This window comes from Caretta caretta, chromosome 11 (genome assembly GCF_965140235.1).
Source record: "Caretta caretta isolate rCarCar2 chromosome 11, rCarCar1.hap1, whole genome shotgun sequence".
Taxonomy (NCBI): Eukaryota; Metazoa; Chordata; order Testudines; family Cheloniidae; genus Caretta; species Caretta caretta.
This window is the reverse complement of record NC_134216.1, coordinates 12,296,966-12,317,668: the sequence shown is the minus strand read 5'-3', so window position 1 is coordinate 12,317,668 and position 20,703 is coordinate 12,296,966. Positions and strand designations below refer to the sequence as shown.

The following is a 20,703-nucleotide window of genomic DNA, read 5'->3' as shown; positions in this document are numbered from 1 at the left end:
AAAAAAAAAAAGCTAGCATCAGAAACTACACATTCAATGACAACTGGCTAAAGGAAACAGACTACAAAGACAGGTTTCAGAGGAACAGCCGTGTTAGTCTGTATTCGCAAAAAGAAAAGGAGTACTTGTGGCACCTTAGAGACTAACCAATTTATTTGAGCATGAGCTTTCGTGAGCCACAGCTCACTTCATCAGATGTGTACCGTGGAAACTGCAGCAGACTTTATATACACACAGAGAATATGAAACAATACCTCCTCCCACCCCACTGTCCTGCTGGTAATAGCTTATCTAAAGTGATCAGCAGGTGGGCCATTTCCAGCACAAATCCAGGTTTTCTCACCCTCCACCCCCCCACACAAATTCACTCTCCTGCTGGTGCTAGCCCATCCAAAGTGACAACTCTTTACATAATCAAGTCGGGCTATTTCCTGCATAGATCCAGGTTCTCTCACTTCCCCCCCACCCCCATACACACACAAACTCACTCTCCTGCTGGTCTAAACTGACCACTCTCCAAGTTTAAATCCAAGTTAAACCAGAATATCTGGGGGGGGGGGGGGGGTAGGAAAAAACAAGAGGAAACAGGCTACCTTGCATAGGTAGCCTGTTTCCTCTTGTTTTTTCCTACCCCCCCCCCCAGATATTCTGGTTTAACTTGGATTTAAACTTGGAGAGTGGTCAGTTTAGACCAGCAGGAGAGTGAGTTTGTGTGTGTATGGGGGTGGGGGGGAAGTGAGAGAACCTGGATCTATGCAGGAAATAGCCCGACTTGATTATGTAAAGAGTTGTCACTTTGGATGGGCTAGCACCAGCAGGAGAGTGAATTTGTGTGGGGGGGTGGAGGGTGAGAAAACCTGGATTTGTGCTGGAAATGGCCCACCTGCTGATCACTTTAGATAAGCTATTACCAGCAGGACAGTGGGGTGGGAGGAGGTATTGTTTCATATTCTCTGTGTGTATATAAAGTCTGCTGCAGTTTCCACGGTACACATCTGATGAAGTGAGCTGTGGCTCACGAAAGCTCATGCTCAAATAAATTGGTTAGTCTCTAAGGTGCCACAAGTACTCCTTTTCTTTTTTCAGACTACAAAGACTGGCTGGCAGAATGGGCTGATAAAACAAACACCCTGTTTGCTATCAATGATATTATCAGTCTTATCTATATGTGTTTTCTCTCTTGATGCTATAAGTGGCTGTTGAATCCGGGGTTGGGATGGTGAGAGTTGTGGAGTTGCCATGTGGTTGGGGTTGCGAAGGGCTTGACTTTTGGGGAGGGTGCTGGGTTTCTTGCATTTCAAAGATGGTAACCCTAGGGGGAAAAAGTTGTTTTGCATATATTAAAAATATTTTTACAACTGTTTCCTTGAGAATATCTAGCACCTCTATGCTTTGGAGCAGGGACTTGATATTGGGAAGGCTGTTCCCCGGAGCCAGAGAGGTGCCTTTAGCCATCCTTATGAAAATTTGTCCAGATTTTGTCAGGATATAAGCGTCTGCAAAATTGCAGTTTGCACATGCTCAGTAGAGACTTGTTAGAGTTTGCAAGCTACATTTGCTCAAGATTCCATTTGTACTGAGCATGCTCAATCCCCCCACAGTTCCTATGTGCTGATCAGAGTGTGCATGCACCATTCATACAGACCAACTGAACATGCTCCATCCTGGGGATGCCAGGGCTGAGCAAGACTGTCCTTACATCATTCATATCTCCATGGTGGTGCTGGACACAGGATCTAAGAGCAGCAGGACAACACCTCCTGTGCTCTCTGTGATTCCCTGCTGGCACCAAGGCAGTGTGTACAAGGAGGAAGCCTCCTGACTGGAATTCACAGAGAGGTGAGAAACGTGGGGGCAGGGGAAAGAGATGCAGGCTGGGGAGAAGGACTAGGGAAGAAGCTTGGGTGGGGATAGGCGCGCAGTGGAAGGAGGGACTGTGGTAGGAGCAAAGGCGGGCAGAAGATGGGAAGGAATAGGAATAAGGGGCAGGAGCAGGAGGAAGGGTGGAGAGGGTAGGAGCTGTGGAGGGAGGGATCAAGAACTGGGGATGGGGCAGGAACAGAGAGAAGGGGGAAGATATAAGCAGGAGGGAAGGAAGGAGCAGGAGTCAGATGGGAAGGGGACAGGCAGGAGCCAGCATGTATAGCAGAAAGGTGGGGATACAGGCAGAACTTGGGAAGGGTCAGGAGCTGGGTATGGGAACCAGGGGCGGGAAGCAGGGGATGGAGGGGATAGGAGTAGGAGGGGACAAGGGGAGGATATGGGGACAGAAGGCCAAGGCTGGCCCTTCTACCATTTAAAATGGCAGCTTTCTAAGAAACACATAAAAAGGCAGACAGTGAGACCTACTGCATAATAAATAAACAAACAAAAAGGTTTAAACAATCGAAAGACAGGCTTGAAGCCACAGACTGGCCAGTTGGCTGCCAGTTTGGCGTCTGATGCTGAACTGAATGCAGGCGGCATGTGTTTAATCCCCAGAAAACTGAGAAGCTGCATATGCAGCCTTCTACATTACAGAACTGTCACATTTAATGCAGCACCCACGTAGCTTAAATATGCCTATATCAGGTCGGGATTCCTTTGGGGTTTTATATCTGTCACTCCACTGCCAGCCAACATAAAGAACACCAAGGCAGTGCCCAAACTTATGTTTTGCTTAACCCTTCAATACACTGTGGAGTGTATGCTCACCTACATATGGACATTTTTAGACATCCAAATTAATGCTAACAGGTAGCCTTATGGCATGTCTACACTGCATCTGGGAGTCACTCTCCCAGCCTGGATCCACACACGTGTTCTGGTAGGACTTGTGCTAGTTCTCTCAAAACAGGCGTGTAGTCAGTGCTTCAACGTTGCAGTTTAGACTGGAGCTTGGGCTGTTAAGACCATCCCCTGTCCCCCAGGCTTCAGAGCCTAGGCTCCAACCCAAGCTGTAACATCAACACAGTTATTTTTAGACTGCCAGCACAAGCCCCACTACCATAAGTCTGTGGACCCAGGCCAGGTGGTTTGCCCCCAGATGCACTTTAGATATGCCGTTTAAGCCCCGCCCATGAAGCCAAGAATGTAGTCAAGTGTGTGCCTGTGTCCACCCCTTACTGCTTAACTTCAGCAATTAATGAACAAAAACTGTTCTCAGGCTTGTCTTTATTCAGGGTGAAGACATAAATGCTGCTGGCACATTGCCACATGAGTTCCTGCAGGTCTAAACAAGGGGAGAAAACATCATGTGCGCTAAACAGAAAACAAAATCAGTAGAGAAAGACATAGAATTTATAAGTTGCTAAATTGGTATTTAATTATACAATACCATTAAAAAAGTTACTAATTATACAGAGCTGTTGACAGTGCCCCTTTATCTTTACATTTCTGATACAGGATATTGCCAACCCCAAGGATTCTAAAAGCTTGAGTCTGGCCTTAAAATCATGCAATTACCTTTAAAATAATTTGATTTAAAAATACTAAAATTTTATTTTCTTTTTATTTGCCTTCTGGTTTTTGAGTCTTTAGGGTGCCCTTGGGTTGCATTTGCAACCTTTTCTCCAAAAGCATGAAGTTTAGAAACTTATTTTTTAAATGAAAGCTGAGATTCTATTGAAATCACTTGAGTCCAGGAGCTGGAGCTTTATGAAAAATACCAAATATCACAGCCTTACAGTACGATCATGAAAGTTGGAATTCATAGCAAGTGATGGTGAAACCTACAGACAGACTTGACACAAAAACCTACACTAAGACACCGTCAAAGCTTGGGGAAATGACTCATGTACAAGTCTGCAGAATTCTTCTATGCTGAAAGCTCACTGGCAATCGTTTCTAATTCTGCCCTGGCATATGGGTTATTGGATTTGATCCCCAAGAGAGCACTTTCAGGTCTTGGGATAAAGAATGTCTAGTAGTCTTTGGCCTAGCAGGCTTTGAAAGATATGTATGATGATCTTAAATGATATTTAATGTATTACAATAGCGAGGCACACAGTATGAAGTTTTTATGTGCCTGGAAATAGGATAAGATACGGTAGCTACAGTACTTATGAATGATCAAGTGGGAGTGACTTGTGTAGTTCATCCTAAATTCATGGCACTGAAACATTTATACTGCACCAGAAAATCGTATTTTCAGTATATGCCATGTAGTCTTAGCAATGATTTTGAGAGTTTTTAAAATGTTTTATTGGTACTATTTTTCATACCCCTTCATCAGTAAAGAAAGCATCCTTAGTATAATGAGTCCAGGCCTCATAGGAGACCATGTGCAAGAAGCAGTGCTTGGAGTCTCCCCTTTCCAATGATGTAAAAAAGCGACTTCTAGCCTTGTTAGGTCATAAGATATCTGTCCTTAAAATAGTCACTGATTCAGGGCTAAATATTGTCCTGTGTCTTCAGCCAGTGCAATTCAGGCAGTAGGGTTTCCACCTTTGTAATTGCTGGTAACCAGACCCCTGAGACCCTGTCTCCTGCCCCGCCTTTTCCCTTGAGGCCCTGCCCCTTCTCCGCCTCCTCCCCTGAGGACCTGATCCCATTGCTCACTCCTCTCCCACCCCATCGCTCACGGGATTGTCTCCATCTCCCTCCCCTGCCCTAGGCTCCCTCCCCCGCGTCCAGGCTCCTTGCTGCAGCCTGACAAGGAGCCTGCCTGCTGGTAGGAGGCAACCCTAGCTGAGCGGGGCTGGCGTGAGTTAATGACTCAGCACCTCACCCTGCCCCGTGGTAACCAGCCTTTTGGTGTCTGGTCAGTACATCTAACTGGACACTGCCAGGTCCCCTTTTTGACCGGACTTTCTGGTCGAAAACCAGGCACCTGGCAACCCTATCAGGTAGGGAACTGGGGGAAGAACAGGGAAGGAAGGATTTTTCTGGCAAGTTGATGGATTGATTGATTTACTTCTGAAATGGGAGTTGTTTGAAGCTGCTCAGATGTTGGGAATCTTAGACGTAGTCCCAGACAGAGATGGATTAATGGGCAGGGTGCACGTGAAGTGGTCACAGATGCATGATAAATGCAGTCAGTCATATGGTGCTAGAATTAATCATATACGTGTTAGAGAGACTACCAAAGACACGAGTTAATCACAAGACGACAGTCGGAATACTTCCACAAAGACTGTGTCAGCAAGACTGACTTCCCACTACTGAACTCTCTTTAAACAGCTGTTTCAATAGATCCATTATCAAAAAATGAGAATTTGAGAAACTTAGATGAAAACTAGGTCTAAACCAAAGCTTCCTGCATTATTGCTAAGAAAACACTACCAGTGTGGGGGTGTGACAACAAGAGGTGACAACAAGGGGTGTGCAGTCAGAGGTGGTTATATTTCTGTACTGAAGCAGGCTATCTCAAGGTATGCAGGTGGCCCATTACAAGATGTGATCTACTTCTCTGATGGAGTGTCCTTGTTTGGTGAAGGTGGTTTTAAGTGTGTATCACAGACTTTCTCCTCAGAGCATATTCTTTGGTATCTGTGTGTCTGGCTGATAGGTCAGATGTGGCGTGATCGCTTTGTGAAGTGTTCACCCACAGGTGATATGGTGTTTTTGTCTTCAGTCTTTTTCCTGTGGGAGTTCATTCAAGAGCATGCTGATTGTCTGGTTTCACCCACATAGTTGTTACTGGAGCATTTAGAGCACTGGATGAGGTTACCACCCCACAGTAGAACCCATATGGGATATCATCAAACAACTAGAACCCATACTTGATGGGGACCCCATCGTGAAGGAAATCTTTCCTGAACCCCCACTTCTGGCTTTCAAACAACCTCCCAACTCTCCAAACTCATCATCAGAAGCAAGCTTCCCAAAGACCAGAATGCACCAATGCAAACCCTGCCAGAACAACAGATGCAAAACCTGCACACATATTTCCACTTATACAATGATCAACACCCTCCACAACATGCCTTTCAAGAGCCACGGATCCTACACATGTCTATCACAACATGTGGCATACCTTACCCAGTGCACTATATACCCCAATAGCAACTATCTGGGTGAAACCACTGCGTTCTCAAATGAACTCACACAGGAAAATGATAAAAGAGAAAAATATCCAGTCACCTGTGGGTGAACACTTTTCACAAAGTGATCACTCCATGTCTGACCTATCAGTCCTCATCCTCAAAGGAAACCTGCACAACACTTTCAAAAGATGAGCCTGAGAGCTTAAATTCATAACTCTACTAGATACTGAAAATCATAGACTGAACAGAGACACTGGATTTATGGCTTATTACAACAATCTGTAACCCACTAATCCCTCTTTTAGCCCTATGACTTCAGATGTGCTAACGTGCCACAACACCTTAAATGGGCCCTTAGTATATTTGCTAACTACTAATGCTAAGGAATCAGTTCCACTTTGCATTTAGCTGTGAAGACCTGAAGAAGAGCTCTGTGTAGCTCAAAAGCTTGTCTTTCTTACCAACAGAAGTGAGAAAGATATTACTTTGCCCCCCTTGTCTCTCTAATATCCTGGGACCGACACAGCTACAGCTACACTGCATACATGTGTTTAATGTGTCAGACAAACAGCATAATCCCTGCCCTGAGGAGCCTACAGGCTAAAGGTGTGAATGGGCACAGTACAAAACAATACAAGGCACTGCAATGCAAACAACTGATCTGCAGTTAATCCTAGAGGGGTATGTTGGCATTGTAACTGGAATACTTCCTAGAAAAGAGCAGCAACAGAACTCAGGTGTCGACATGTTACTGCTGTCACTAAAAGATTTTCTGCCTTGAGATATGTGTCTGAACTTCTTCCCTAACTCAGTTAAAATCAATAGAGAGTTTTGCCTGATAAAACTGAGTGAAGGCTTTAGAATTGGACCCTAATGATTACAGCTTAGCTGGATTGGGAGCCCAGCTAATACACAGAAATATGCCATGTGTGGACCAATTCTGAAAAAGTGTCAAAAATAAATAGAGGCTTACGGGTCTAGTTTGGGATGGATATTAGCTCAGGGGTTAGAGCATGAGGCTTCTGGATTTGGTTCCAGACTGATCTGTGTGACCTGGGGTATTCACAAAGCGATTGTGGACTGGATTTCAGTTAGAGACCAATAAATCTCTATTTTCCTGTGAAGGAAGTCAGCTAACACAGAAATGGGCAAAGAATTTGAACACTACCATAGGGAAAGATGGCAAAGGAGTATAATTTCTTCACTTTTAAAGAGTTCAACCATCTATTTTACAGCCATACTGAAAAACATTTATGTTGGTTAATTCTCCACTTTTCAATAAAATTCAAGGTCCAAACAAAGCCAAGCCATGCGTCATTTTCACTTAGGTCAACCTATTTATACTATAAAAAGGCAGCTCCAGACCCAAACATGTGCCTAGACTCTACTGGTTTAACATTTTGCCCTTTGCACAAGCTCACTTCTGGCACTCTTAATTTACTTCATTGTCTCTTCGGTGTTTGCTGTATCTGGCAGATGAACACTGAAACCTCAGCAATTTCCTCACTAAACTCTCTTGGCAATAAGCATGCTGTTGGGGCCATGTGATTAATGCCAGTGCTTCTAATCTAAGATATGGAAACATGCTAGAGGAATGATACAGGTAACAACAGGGGATGAAATTCAGTCCACCCACATATAGCCAAACTCTTTGGATTCACATGAGTAAAGTGTCAAGGGGCTGGGGAAGTGAAAGCTTCCCCTGTGTAGTAGAGCTACTGTGCATCTCCCAACTCCTTGTGGCTGCTATGAACTGCAATAGCAGCTGCAGCGGCTCTGCATCAATTGCAAAGGCTATCAAAGCCACTGGATTCCCATAAACATGGATCTGTGGCTCCTTCCCCAGTCTGCTGTCACTGAAGCTTTTGAATCAGTTCCACATGGGTTTGCAAACCCCACGTGTGCTGTGAATAGTGCACATGCTGCACTCCACTCACGTCCCCCTGCACAGAAGCCAGGTGGAGTTTATGCGATACAGAGGTCCTAGCACCATCCTCTCTGCATCATGGGTGAATTTCACTCTGACAGAGATTCTGGGCTAGTTATGGATCTCAAACAGCTAGTTCAGATTTCACCCACTGCTACCTTAAATTATGGACCAGATGCTGATCTCAAATACAGCGGGGCTGAAGCCGGTGGTCCCCCCCACCCCAACCTGGGAGCAGCATGGTGCTGAAGCCGATGGCCCCCTACCCCAGCCAGGAGCAAGGTGGGGCAGAAGCCGGCGGCCCCCCCGCAACCTGGGAGCAGCATGGTGCTGAAGCCGATGGCCCCCCGCCCCAGCCAGGAGCGACGCGGGGCAGAAGCCGGCGGCCCCCTCTCCAAGCTGGGAGCAGCATGGGGCTGAAGCCGGCACCCCCTTCCCCAACCTGGGAGCAGTGCAGGGCTGAAGCTGTTGGGCTCCCCACCCAAGCTGGGAGCAGCATGGGGCTGATGCCAGCACCCCCTCAAGCCTCTGAAGCCAGGAGCAGCATGGGGCTGAAACTGGCAAAGCCAGGAGCCCCAGCACCCACCCCGAAGCTGGGAGACACCCCTGCCTGTACACAGTCCCTAGCTACCCCCTGCCTGCACCCTGAGCTACCCCCTTCCCTGCACCCGGCACTACCCCTTGCCCGCACACAGCCCTGCTACCCACCTCCTTGCACCCTGAGCTACCCCCCTGCACACACACAGCCCCTAGCTGTCCCCTCCCTGCACCTTGAGCAGTTTTCAAACTGTTTGAACTGAGTTCCCCCTTCGAGTTATAATTTTTCGTTGCATTCTCCCCACAGCCCAGACAGGCTGGGTGGCCTCCGGAGTGAGTCAGGGGTGGCGGTGGGGCTCCCTCCCTGGACCCTGCTGTGCGGTGCTGGGCTGGCTCAAGCCCTGCCAGCTCTTGCCCTGCCCCCAAATAGAAGTAAAACTATGCCCATGCCCAAGAGTCCTCCCCGGCCCAGAACCCCGAATTCCTGTCTCCTGCCCCTGCGGGCTCTGGTGTTTTTATGGCATGTTGAGGGGCGCCTCAGCAAGAAAAAGGTTGAGAACCCCTGGCTTAAAATGCCAATGGCTTCTTGAAGCCCTCTCTACACTAGCATTGCAAGCTACCATCTGTGGAGCTGAACCAGTGCTAGCAACAATAGGAATTTTTTATAAATAATTTCTAGTGCAGACATAACCAATGAAGTTACACATGATGTACACCAGTGTAACTGAGATGAGAATCTGACTCTATATTGGACACTAGAGCAATAACTTGGTCTGAGAATTATGGCCCCAATTCAGCAAGGCACTTAAGCACACGCTTAACCTGAAGCACATAAATACTGATGTTAAAAGGACTTACCATGTGCTTAGATTTAGACTTTTTTTTAAGTACCCTGCAGAATCAGGACCTCTACTCTTCCAACAGCTGAAAGTTCATTACTGTATCTCCAAGGCTTAACAAAAGTGAGACATATACTGCAAATCATTAATACTTTCTCGGAGGCTACCTCTGTCATCATAAGACTTTTGTTTATGGACATTCCCCCACTTTGCTGAAGCCTATTATAGAGGACTTGTTTGTAGTATGCAATTCAACTAATACAGGCAAAGCCTTCAGCTAATAAGAGCATCTCTATGGATCAAGTATGCTGTTGCAAACTGATGCTACAGTGCATGAAAACAATGGTTCTGACTAATTCCATCTCCCTCAGAAGAAAGCCTATCTTTAAAAGTCACTCATTGCTGAATGGCCTTTGGTCTACAGAAAAATGTGAGGTATGCTTTAATTACGTCCCCAGGGGCCTCCTATTTGATGTCTTGTCCACTGTATCTCAGTCGAGACAGCCTTATCTTTGAATGTTTTTCACTTACACTGAACAGCATGTATTCAGGTTTTCTCTTAGTCATCAAAACCTCATGTGTACGCATGCTTGTGAGGCCTTATGGTTAATTTGGAAAACAAAAATCAGCTTCATTAACCAGTTTAATTTTTCTAGACACACATACTAATAATGGCTGTGTTATTTTTTCTAGAAACAGTAACAGTGGTTACATTAATTTATGCTACATTAAAACAGAATTCCTCAAGGAGTACATATTGCACTGCAGACATGTTTACGTCTAATGAGTTTATCCTAATTGATGTTCTTAGACCTCAAACGTATATGACTGGCCATTTATTTTACAGTGTCACCTTTTAATTGTGAATTAACCACTGTTTGGTCTGTTTTTGCTATAATGTCTCACTATGCTATTGTTCCATATCATGCATAAAACTGTCTTAAGCACATTTCTCCTCTTTACTGCAGTTAGGTCCCAAGCATCCAAATCAAATAAGGCAGGAATTTGGCATGCGCCCTGTGCAATAAATGCATCCTATTTGTGTCCTCTGAGTTTTCACTTTGTACATTGAGTCAGTCTGTTGCATCATTCTGCAATATAGAGAAACTCTATCACGTGCATCTTACCTCTTTGGTGTGAGTGTGGAAGGAGACAGACATGTCCAAGAGAAGTTTCCTCTGTTCCACTCTCCGGACAAAGTCCTGAATCCGCACTTCCAGATGCCGGGCTGCTTTGTAGATCTCTTCAGGATCACATTCCCCAGTCTGAGCCAACTGCTCTGCAGCCTCTAAAAGCTTGTCTGCATTTGTGTATGTATTCTACCAGAAAAGAAAGCAAGGAACAGAGTATGAGTAATATAACTGTGGCACATAAACTACTGAAACAAGCTGCTTGCAGTTTCAAAGGCATGAAAGCGAGTGATAATCAGAGTTGTAAAACAATGGTAATAATTCCTATTGGTGCTGCCATCTGTGAGAGGAGCAAGTATTAACCCACATAGACTAATCCCTGAATAGGCATGAAATAATTTCTTGTTTGAAACGCACACCACTACAGCGCTAGCTAGCCTGACAGATAAGTATCACTGTGTACTTGTTTTTTCCAGAATTCTGGAATTTCTCAAAGATACAGTAATGAAGCAACTGGAGTTAACCACTTCAGAGGCAGAAGTTGTCTCACGTGACACTTGGCAGCACACTGGTTAGGAAGGGCTCCTAATGGCGATCATATTGCAGCATGTAATCATATTAGCCCGAAATATCTCATCCGCAAGAAATGTATGAATTTCGGTGGCTTTTGTGTGGTAAGTTGGGAGAAATCCAAGTGTGAGATTTTGTCTTCAAGTTGCTTCTATGTTTGCTCTTATCTGTTGAACACTTGATTTATAAGAAGGAGACAATCACTGCTACTGTGGGCTGGCTAATCAAACGATGTGAAATGCTTATGAATGACATCATTTCCAGTATGTCTGAGGTACTTACCTGGCCCTTATCACTATAGTAGCTATGCAGCTCACAATTATTTAATGTATTTATCCTCACAACACCCCTGTGAGGCAAGGAAGTGCTATTATCCCCATTTTACAGATGGGAAACAGAGGTACACAGTGACAAAGTGACTTGTCCAAGGAAATCTGTAGCAGAGCACGCATTGAACCCAGGTCTCCCAAGTCATAATCTAGTACCCTAATCATTGGGCCATCCTTCCTCTCCTCCTTTCCATTCCATCTGGAAAACTCTGCTATACTAATATACAAAGAGTATGTCCCATGAAATAGAAATGGTGTATAGACAGCACAGACCATTAATTCCAAAATAGAGAGTTATACAGTCAGTTTGATGGATTATTTATTGTTAAGATTATTATTTGTGTAGGTCTAGATTGTGCAACCAGTGCTCACAGTGATGGGCACTTACTTTCCCCAAGTAGTCCCACTGAAGTCAATAACCCATAGTGACCAAAGCTCAGTACCAATGTGGACACAAGAACAAATGGATATAAACTGGTCATCACGAAGTTTAGACTTGAAATTAGACGAAGGTTTCTAACCATCAGAGCAGTGAAGTTTTGGAATAGCCTTCCAAGGGAAGCAGTGGGGGCAAAAGACCTATCTGGCTTTAAGATTAAAATCGATAAGTTTATGAAGGAGATGGTATGATGGGATAACATGATTTTGGCAATTAATTGATCTTTAAATATACATGGTAAATAGGCCCAGTGGCCTATGATGGGATATTAGATGGGGTGGGATCTGAGTTACTACAGAGAATTCTTTCCTGGGTATCTGGCTGGTGAATCTTGCCCATATGCTCAGGGTTCAGCTGATCGCCATATTTGGGGTCAGGAAGGAATTTTCCTCCAGGGCAGATTGGAAGAGGCCCTGGAGGTTTTTCACCTTCCTCTGTAGCATGGGGCACGGGTCACTTGCTGGAGGATTCTCTGCTCCTTCAAGTCTTTAAACCATGATTTGAGGACTTCAATAGCTCAGACATAGGTGAGATGTTTATCGCAGGAGTGGGTGGGTGAGATTCTGTGGCCTGCATTGTGCAGGAGGTCAGACTAGATGATCATAATTGTCCCTTCTGACCTTAATATCTATGAATAAAAAAAGAGTGCTAGGCAATTTACAATCAAATAAGGAGATAACGTATCAGCCCAAAGGAGTTTCCAATCAGGAGACGGGATTTTCAAAAGCGCTCAGCACTGGCCTCACTCTACTCCCACTGAAGTCAAAGGGAGCTTTACCATTCATTTCAATAGAAGCAGAGTTATGCCAGCACTAAGGGCTTCTGAAAATCCCATGCAGAGATCTTTCTCAGCCGAGATATACATTAACTTATTGAAAAGTGTGGACATATGCATCCCCCTGAGCATTTAAGGAACAATGTCAGTCTAAAAGCCATGAATCAAATCCTGAAGTCCTCACACAGAGGATATGCTGATTGAGTCAATAGGAGTCACCAGAGTAAAAACTAAGTAAAAAGTAGGTAACAGTCTCAAAAGCTGTCCCCGTATATTTAGGAAAAAATCCCTTACCTACACTACAAAAAAAAATCTTAGATTATTGAAGTAGAATGAATATGGGATATGTAATTCACTGTTAATTTTCCCTATTTCTGCTGATTGGGTATAAATATAACCTTTTTTGCATTTCTCCTTTTGGACAATAAAGCAGTATAATAGTTTTGCTTCTAATAGTAAATTCCTTTCGCTTTCAGGTTCTTATGCAGTAGCACAATGCCATAGGCACAGAATCACAGAAGATTAGGACTGGAAGAGACCTCAGGAGGTCATCTCGTCCAACCCCCTGCTCAAAGCAGAACCAATCCCCAACTAAATCATCCCAGCCAAGGCTTTGTCAAGCCGGGCCTTAAAAACCTCTAAGGATGGAGATTCCACCACCTTCCGAGGTAACCCATTCCAGTGCTTCACCACCCTCCTAGTGAAATAGTTTTTCCTAATATCTAACCTAGCCCTCCTCAACTGCAACTTGAGACCATTGTTCCTTATTCTATCATCTGCCACCACTGAGAACAGCCTAGCTCCATCCTCTTTGGAACCCCCCTTCAGGTAGTTGAAGGCTGCTATTAAATCCCCCCTCACTCTTCTCTTCTGCAGACTAAATAAACCCAGTTCCCTCAGTCTGTCCTCATAAGTCATGTGCCCAAGCCCCCTAATCATTTTTGTTGCCCTTTGCTGAACTCTCTCCAATTTGTCCATATCCTTTCTAGTAGAGGGAGGCCCAAAACTGGACACAGTACTCCAGATGTGGCCTCACCAGTGCCTCACCAGTGCCGAATCAAGGGGAATAATCACTTCCCCCGATCTGCTGGCAATGCTCCTACTAATGCAGCCCAATACGCCGTCAGCCTTCTTGGCATCAAGGGCACATTGTTGACTCATATCCAGCTTCTTGTCTTCTGTAATCCCAGGTCCTTTTGTGCAGAACTGCCGCTTAACCAGTCGGTCCCCAGTCTGTAGCAGTGCATGGGATTATTCCGTCCTAAGTGTAGGACTCTGCACTTGTCCTTGTTGAACCTCATCAGATTTCTTTTGGCCCAATCCTCCAATTTATCTAGGTCACTCTGGACCCTAATCACTACCCTCCAGCATATCTACCTCTCCCTCCATCTTAGTGTCATTAGCGAATTTGCTGAGGGTGCAATCCATCCCATCATCCAGATCATTAATGAAGATGTTGAACAAAACTGGCCCCAGGACCGACCCCTGGGGCACTCTGCTTGATACTGGCTGCCAACTAAACATAATAGCCATTGACCACTACCCAATGAGCCCAACGATCTAGCCAGTTTTCTATCTACCTTATAGTCCATTCATCCAATCCATACTTTTTTAACTTGAGGGCAAGAATACTGTGGGAGATTGCATCAAAAGCTTTGCTAAAGTCAAGGTATACCATGTCCACCACTTTCCCCATATGCACAGAGCTAGTTCTCTCATCATAACCGGCGATCAGGTTGGTCAGGCATCACTTGCCCTTGGTGAATTGATGTTTAGATTCCGGACAACGTAGGGCAATGCTAATTTTTTAAAAAATAACCAGTGCAGCTGTGTACCACTTATATACGCATGAGTGAACAAGCCTGGATAAAATATTTCTTGAGTTCTAGAGATTCCCCCACTCCTTTTTAACGCATCTCTGTCCTTCCAGACCCCAGCCAGGGCTTGGAGCAGGTGCAAAGTTCCACAGGAGAAGCTGTTCTTGGGCATTTCCTGCCCCACTGGAATCACAAAGCCTGTTCTTTAGAGATTTCCAGCTCAGCTTTGCAGCCCTAGTGGTTCATGTAAATTCCAGATAACTCTCAAAGGTTAGTTGCTTACCTAAACTAAACTTGAACTCCAGACCTTGATGTACACACAAAAGAACTGGCATTCCTTGACATAAAAGAATATAAATACAACAACAATCTAATAAGCAAGCACAGAGTCTTTTTTCCCCATTTACTTATAAAACATGCCTGCATTTTGTGACGTGTACTCAAGTGTTTCATTGTAGATCAATCTTTAACACACTTTTTTCCCAGAACATTAGCTCTCCCCATCCCACCAGCTCTAATCAAAAATCCATCTAAGGTGAAGCTAACACGCTGTGTTCGAAATTGGTATTTCATTGCTGTTTCACATGTTTTCACGTGCCATTCCATATCCCTCATCAATTCCTTCTCTGTTTAGACTGTAAGACAGCAGTAGTCAATTATTTTTTGTCAAGGTCCAAATTTCTTGGTCAAGGTATTGTCAAGTTCCAGACTCTAGAGAAAATAATAATAAATAATAATAATAATAATAAAGCAACAATAATGATAAGAAGTAAATAAATAAAAAGATTTCAGGGTTGATTCAAAAGCAGCTGGGGGTTCAGATTTGGCCCATGTTCTGCCTATTTATTACCTCTGCTGTAAGTTCTTCAGGGCAGAGACCGTGTCTTATTTGTTTAACGCTCCTCCTGCTCTTTTGGTTCTGTATAAATAATAACGTACCAGATCACCCTTCACATAGGGAAAACCCAAAGGAGGGACTTTGGGGAGGATGAAAAATATATATGAGGTGCCCCTTAGGGAGCTTTTCTTGAACACCTCTCCCTGCTCCCTCACCGCCAAGTTAAAAAAGGAGGTCCAAAACCCACCAGGTTGCCCAATAACCATGCTCATCTTGAAGGATTCATAAGAAACCTAGGATCTGGGTCACTGCAGAAGCTCCAAGATTCCCTGTTTCCCCACTTTGCTTCCAGGTAGAGTGACTCCACCGAAGTCGTGCTACCAGGACTTGCCTTGTTAGCCAGTACACCCATATCCATAATCCTCCCTTAAAGTGGAGTTAAAGAGCAGAGATGGGAAACCATACAAGAGTTAATGCAGCCTGTGGGTGAAATTACTGTTGCTGGCAAAGAGGAGACAATGTACAGCCTTCTCCCTGCTGCTGCCTCCGTATGGCTCCCCAAACCTGCGGAAGGTTCTCTAAGGAGTCCTTAGCGGACTGGAAAACAATTTTATTAAGATGATGTTAAAATAAAGAAAAAAATGGTACACAGTTTAAGTGTAGAAGTTTCTGGTTATCAGGGAATAAGGTACAGATTATCAAGGGGTGCAAAATTCAGTTTAGGATCGGATGGCGTAAGGAATACATAATGTGCAATATCCCCGATTGGGGGTAAAAGGTTAACGGGTCAAAGTAGAGACATTGAGATATGAGAGTATGTTGTTCATATAATGGCTATGTTCAGGTGTGGAGTAACAATGCTACAGAGGCAGCTAATCCCTTTTTTACATTGTAGATCCATATGCAGAAAGTCCCTTTCATATGTGGCTCTGGGGGGAGACAATTGCCAGCTAAATAACAACAGTAACAATTTCATTGGTTAATAATCTTCTGCTGGATTATTTTTTATTTGACCCTTGAAGGTTTTCCTTTTTGATATAAGATTCTTCCCCCCAACAACGCATGAACCCCCAAAAGAACAGACTGTAATGTGGAAATCCTTGAAATTCTATCCCACTGACCTGCTAAATGGTAGTATGTAGTGCTTAGGTGCCATTTCAAGCACAAAACCAATTTTCATCTCAAATCTCTTAATAACCTTTCTGTAGTAATCTTTGTATAACCACCTGCTGAAACTCATGAAATTTGCAATCACAAGAAAATGAAAAATACTTCAGGCTTCAGAATGGAAACCTATCTAATTTGTGCTTTTTGAATTCATTTCAGAAAGAACTATCAGAGTTTTATTTTTATTTTCTGCTTGCAAGAAATATCAAGTAAGATTATGGAAAAGACTGCAGCTAAAAAATCCATCCCTCCATTCATAATCAGAAATGTTTGTTAGCTGATATTGCTTTGGGGTCAGATATCAACATTCATTCTACTATTTGTTTCATCAGTTATTAAGGATTCCATAAACTATAGGAGATAAATAAAGGCTGCTTATGAAAAAAGTGGACTGACATTTCATAGCCTGCCAGTACATTGTACACCTCCTTGTGCATTCATTTAAACATAAATAAAAGTCAAAATCTCAGGACTCAGTTTTTCCTCTCTGATCTGCATGGTGGAGCTCAGCTCTGAGATTCTGCTGCCTCTCTCACTTTGCATGCATAGAGACATCATTCTAATGAATATAGAATATTCAAACTGAGACTTTCCAGCAGATCAGAGAGAAGACATTTTCACTAAAAAAAAAAAAAAAAAAAAGGTGAAACATTGAAAGAAACATTAACTGACACCCCCCCCCCCGTCCCCCAACACCAGTGTTGGGCTAGTTAAGTATTTGAAGAAGAGTGAGCAGTCCTGTCCAGGTCTGTTTCATTCAGCCTAGGAATCAGGAAGATTCTGGGTGGTGACATTAAACAGTACCACATTTGTACAGTTGGTGCTTGAACCCAAAACCCATAGTGGGACGGCAGCATTGGTGCTACAGTTAATACACCTGGTTTGAGGACAATGATTCCATTTTGTGGTTTTAACATTTGTTTTTGTTTTGAATCAGAACAAAACCTCAACATTTCAAAATGACCCAGGAAAGAACATTCTGAAATGTTTTAAAGTTCTGATCAATCAAAATGTGTCATTTTGATTTCAACTTTTCTATTTTTTATATATATAATATAACATTTCAAAACAAAAAATTAAAATATCTGAAAATATCAAAATGGGATATTTCAACATTGCCTGAACTTTTTTTGTTTGTTTTTTCCCTCCAAAAAAGAAATTTCAGCCAAATTTAACACAATTTTGCAAAGCATTCTGGTTTTGACCAAACAGGTGGAAAATATTTCCAAGGTTCTAAGACTAGTTCTAATAGTTAAGGCTGTGTCTAGCATATTATTTAACAGCTAATTTTTTGAAGTGCTCTAAAAGCCACAGACATACTCTGGATTGTGTTGAAAATTGCTGTGACTCACAGGGGTCCAAGGTAGGGTTCTTGGTCCAAACTTGACCAGTCGAGCATAGGGTTGCTGAGATACGCCCCCCCCCAATCAATCATGTGACATCTACATTTTACATTTTTTGCACACACATGGGGCTCAAACTATAGTTCTGATCCTTCCCAAATAGATATCCCTCTGCTCAGGACTAAGCTCAGCTAGCAGCTGGCATCCACGGCCCCTTTGGAGAAGCAATATTTTAAAAGATACTCAAGCCAAGTTGCTGCGCTAGAGAAACTCATTTACTTATGTGCGTCTGGAGTGGGGCTCTATTGCAAACCTGAGTGTTTGCAGGGAGCCTGATGTCAGAGTAAATGTCAGAGTAAATGGCTGGTTCAAGGTGCCATGCTTTAGCCATTGAACCAAAGCTGTGCACCCTGACTCTATACTTCCTGACTTTCAGAAGTGTAAGTACAGGTGCACTTGACATTCTTGAAGGGTATGAGGCACTTAACCTGAAGCAAGCTTAACGCTGTGTTAGCTAAGTTTGGGGGCAGTGAATTGAAGTTATTGGCAAAGACTCACTGACTTCAGTGAGTTTTGGATTAAACTGTAAATCTGAAAGTTAGAGCCAGCGGACTATAAGGGTACTTCAGCAGCTCAATCAAGTCTCTTCCTTCATTCATTACAACTGCATCCTGACTTTCTCTACAACTGAGGCAGCAAGCTTTGAGCCTGAACCAGTTTTCATTGAAGTCAATGGAAATGGGCCAACTGACTTTACTGGGAATTGGATAAGGTTCCTAGTCACTTGCCTAAGAATACAGAGAGAGTCAGGCCAGGACTAGAACTTAGAAGTACCTAGTTCCTAGTCCTGGGCATTGATTATAAGGTAACATTTCTCCCCTAAGAATCTATAGCATTAACATAATTTCAAGATGCTAATAAGTATAAAGATAAGAACCTAAGAACTGCCATACTGGGTCAAACCAATAGTCCATCTCGCCCAGTATCCTGTCTCCAACAGTGGTGAGCACCATAGCTTCAGAGGGAGTGTACAAAAAAGAGCAGTTGGAGTGATCCACCCCGTCTTCCCCTCCAGCTTCTAGCATTCAGAGATTTAGGGCTGCTCCAAGCATGGGGCTGCATCCCTGACCATCTTGGCTAATAGCCATTGAAGGACCTATCCTCCGTGAACTAATCTAGTTCTTTTTTGAAGCCAGTTATACTCTTGGCCTTCACAACATCCAATAGCAATGATTTCCACAGGTTAATTCTGTGCTATGTAAAAACGTACTTCCTCCTGTTTGTATTAAACCTGATGACTATTAATTTCATTTGGTGACACCTGGTTTTTGTATTGTGGGAAAGGGTAATAACACTTCTCTATTCACTTTTTCCACACCATTCGTGATTTTACAGCTCTTTATCATATGGAGCTCTTAATTGTCTCTTTTCTAAGATCAGCAGTCCTAATCTTTTTAGTCTCTCCTCACATGGAAGCTGTTCCATACCCTCGACCATCTTTGTTGCCCTTCTCTGAACCTTTTCCAGTTTTATTATATCCATTTTGAGATGAGGCCACCAGAACTGGACACAGTGTTCGAGGTGTGGGTGCACCATGGATTTACCCAGTGACATTTAATGGAAGTTTTCAAAGAACTATCCACAGTGACTCCAAGATCTCTTTCTTGAGTGGTTAAGCTAATTCAGAACCCATCACTAGATATGTATAGTTGGGATTATTTTTGCCAATGTGCATTACTTTGCACTTATCAATGTTGAATTTCATCTGCGATTTTGTTGCTCAGTTACCGAGTTTTGTGAAGTCACTCTGTAACCCTTTGCAGTCAGCGTTGGATTTAAGATAATTTTGCATTTCCCAGATATTGTTATAAATTACTCTAGTCCTTACCCTTAACTATTCAAGCCAATCACCACTATCCTACTCTTTCTGTTAAACCCCCTTGTTAAAAATAGCTTCAGTGTTTTCTTAGGTTAAATGCTGAAAGGAACTTGCATCTCACACTCAATCTTTTGCTGGAGAACTATACAGTAATTCAACATTTTACAATTAAAGAGTGACCACAATGAGGCATTTCTGTGACAAATAAATTAGGCGTTTAAAGCTGCATCTATCTTTGTCAAAATCCCCCCTCATGTAAGCAGGTCAGAGGATAAATGCACGATGATGATATACTCTGTGATTTTATTTGGTTTGAGTTTCACATTATCAAATCAAGATCTGTATTCTTACTCATGTTTTCTTGCTCTAATTCAAACCAGACCTAGAAGGAATTATAGTCACAGAAGTTAATGGCAGAGAAGATCTCCTAGAGGGTGCAGTCAATCTCCCTGCCAGGGCAGGATGGTTCCCCATTGTACATTGGATTAGAGTCTTCTTCAGACTTACTGTAAATGTCCAAAGCAATAGGGCTTCCATCATCTCCCTCAGGAGACTATTTTACAGAAAAATTTTGGTCAGGATATTTTTTCTTATATGCAACCTAAATCTTTCTTTTCAAAATTCTGTCTGATTAGTCCTAGTTACACTTTCTTGTACTACCATCCTTGATGTTTATACCCTTTTAATATCTGGAGTTTATGATGTCCATTTCTGCCAGCCACTTGGGCCCCGATTTAGGAATCTATTCAAGAACTTGCTTACATTTACATTTAAAAATGTGAAGTACTTAAGTAACATGCTGAATCAAGGCCTTAGTCAGAATATGAGAAACTTTTTTTTTGTAAATTAGTCCCATAACCCTCCACAAACTTCTTGCTGCTCTCTCAACACCTTTCAATTTGTCAATATGTTTTATGAAATGACATGCAATATTCCAGATGCAGTCACACCAGAGCTTTATAGAGGGGGGCTATTATCTCATAAATCCATGACAAGATGCCTCTTCCTACACAGCCTAAGTCTGCCCTGGCCTTTTCTCCTATCACATCCAATTGCAAATTCATGTCTAATTTGCTGTTTCCTATCACCACAAGTTTTGGTCACAGTCACTACTCCCCAGATTTCTCCCTGCCATATACTACTGTAT

The 20,703-nt window shown here is 43.2% G+C and overlaps 1 protein-coding gene across 6 annotated transcripts in view; it reads right to left on the bottom strand.

The window, feature by feature from the left end:
* Window positions 1-20,703, bottom strand: part of KALRN (kalirin RhoGEF kinase) — a 779,108-nt gene that overhangs the window by 296,111 nt on the left and 462,294 nt on the right. For all 6 annotated transcript variants that reach the window (XM_048869043.2, XM_048869046.2, XM_048869044.2 and 3 more), the window contains exon 11: window positions 10,397-10,588. In XM_048869043.2, coding sequence (XP_048725000.2) covers window positions 10,397-10,588 — 192 coding nt within the window. The remainder of the gene's footprint in view (window positions 1-10,396; window positions 10,589-20,703) is intronic.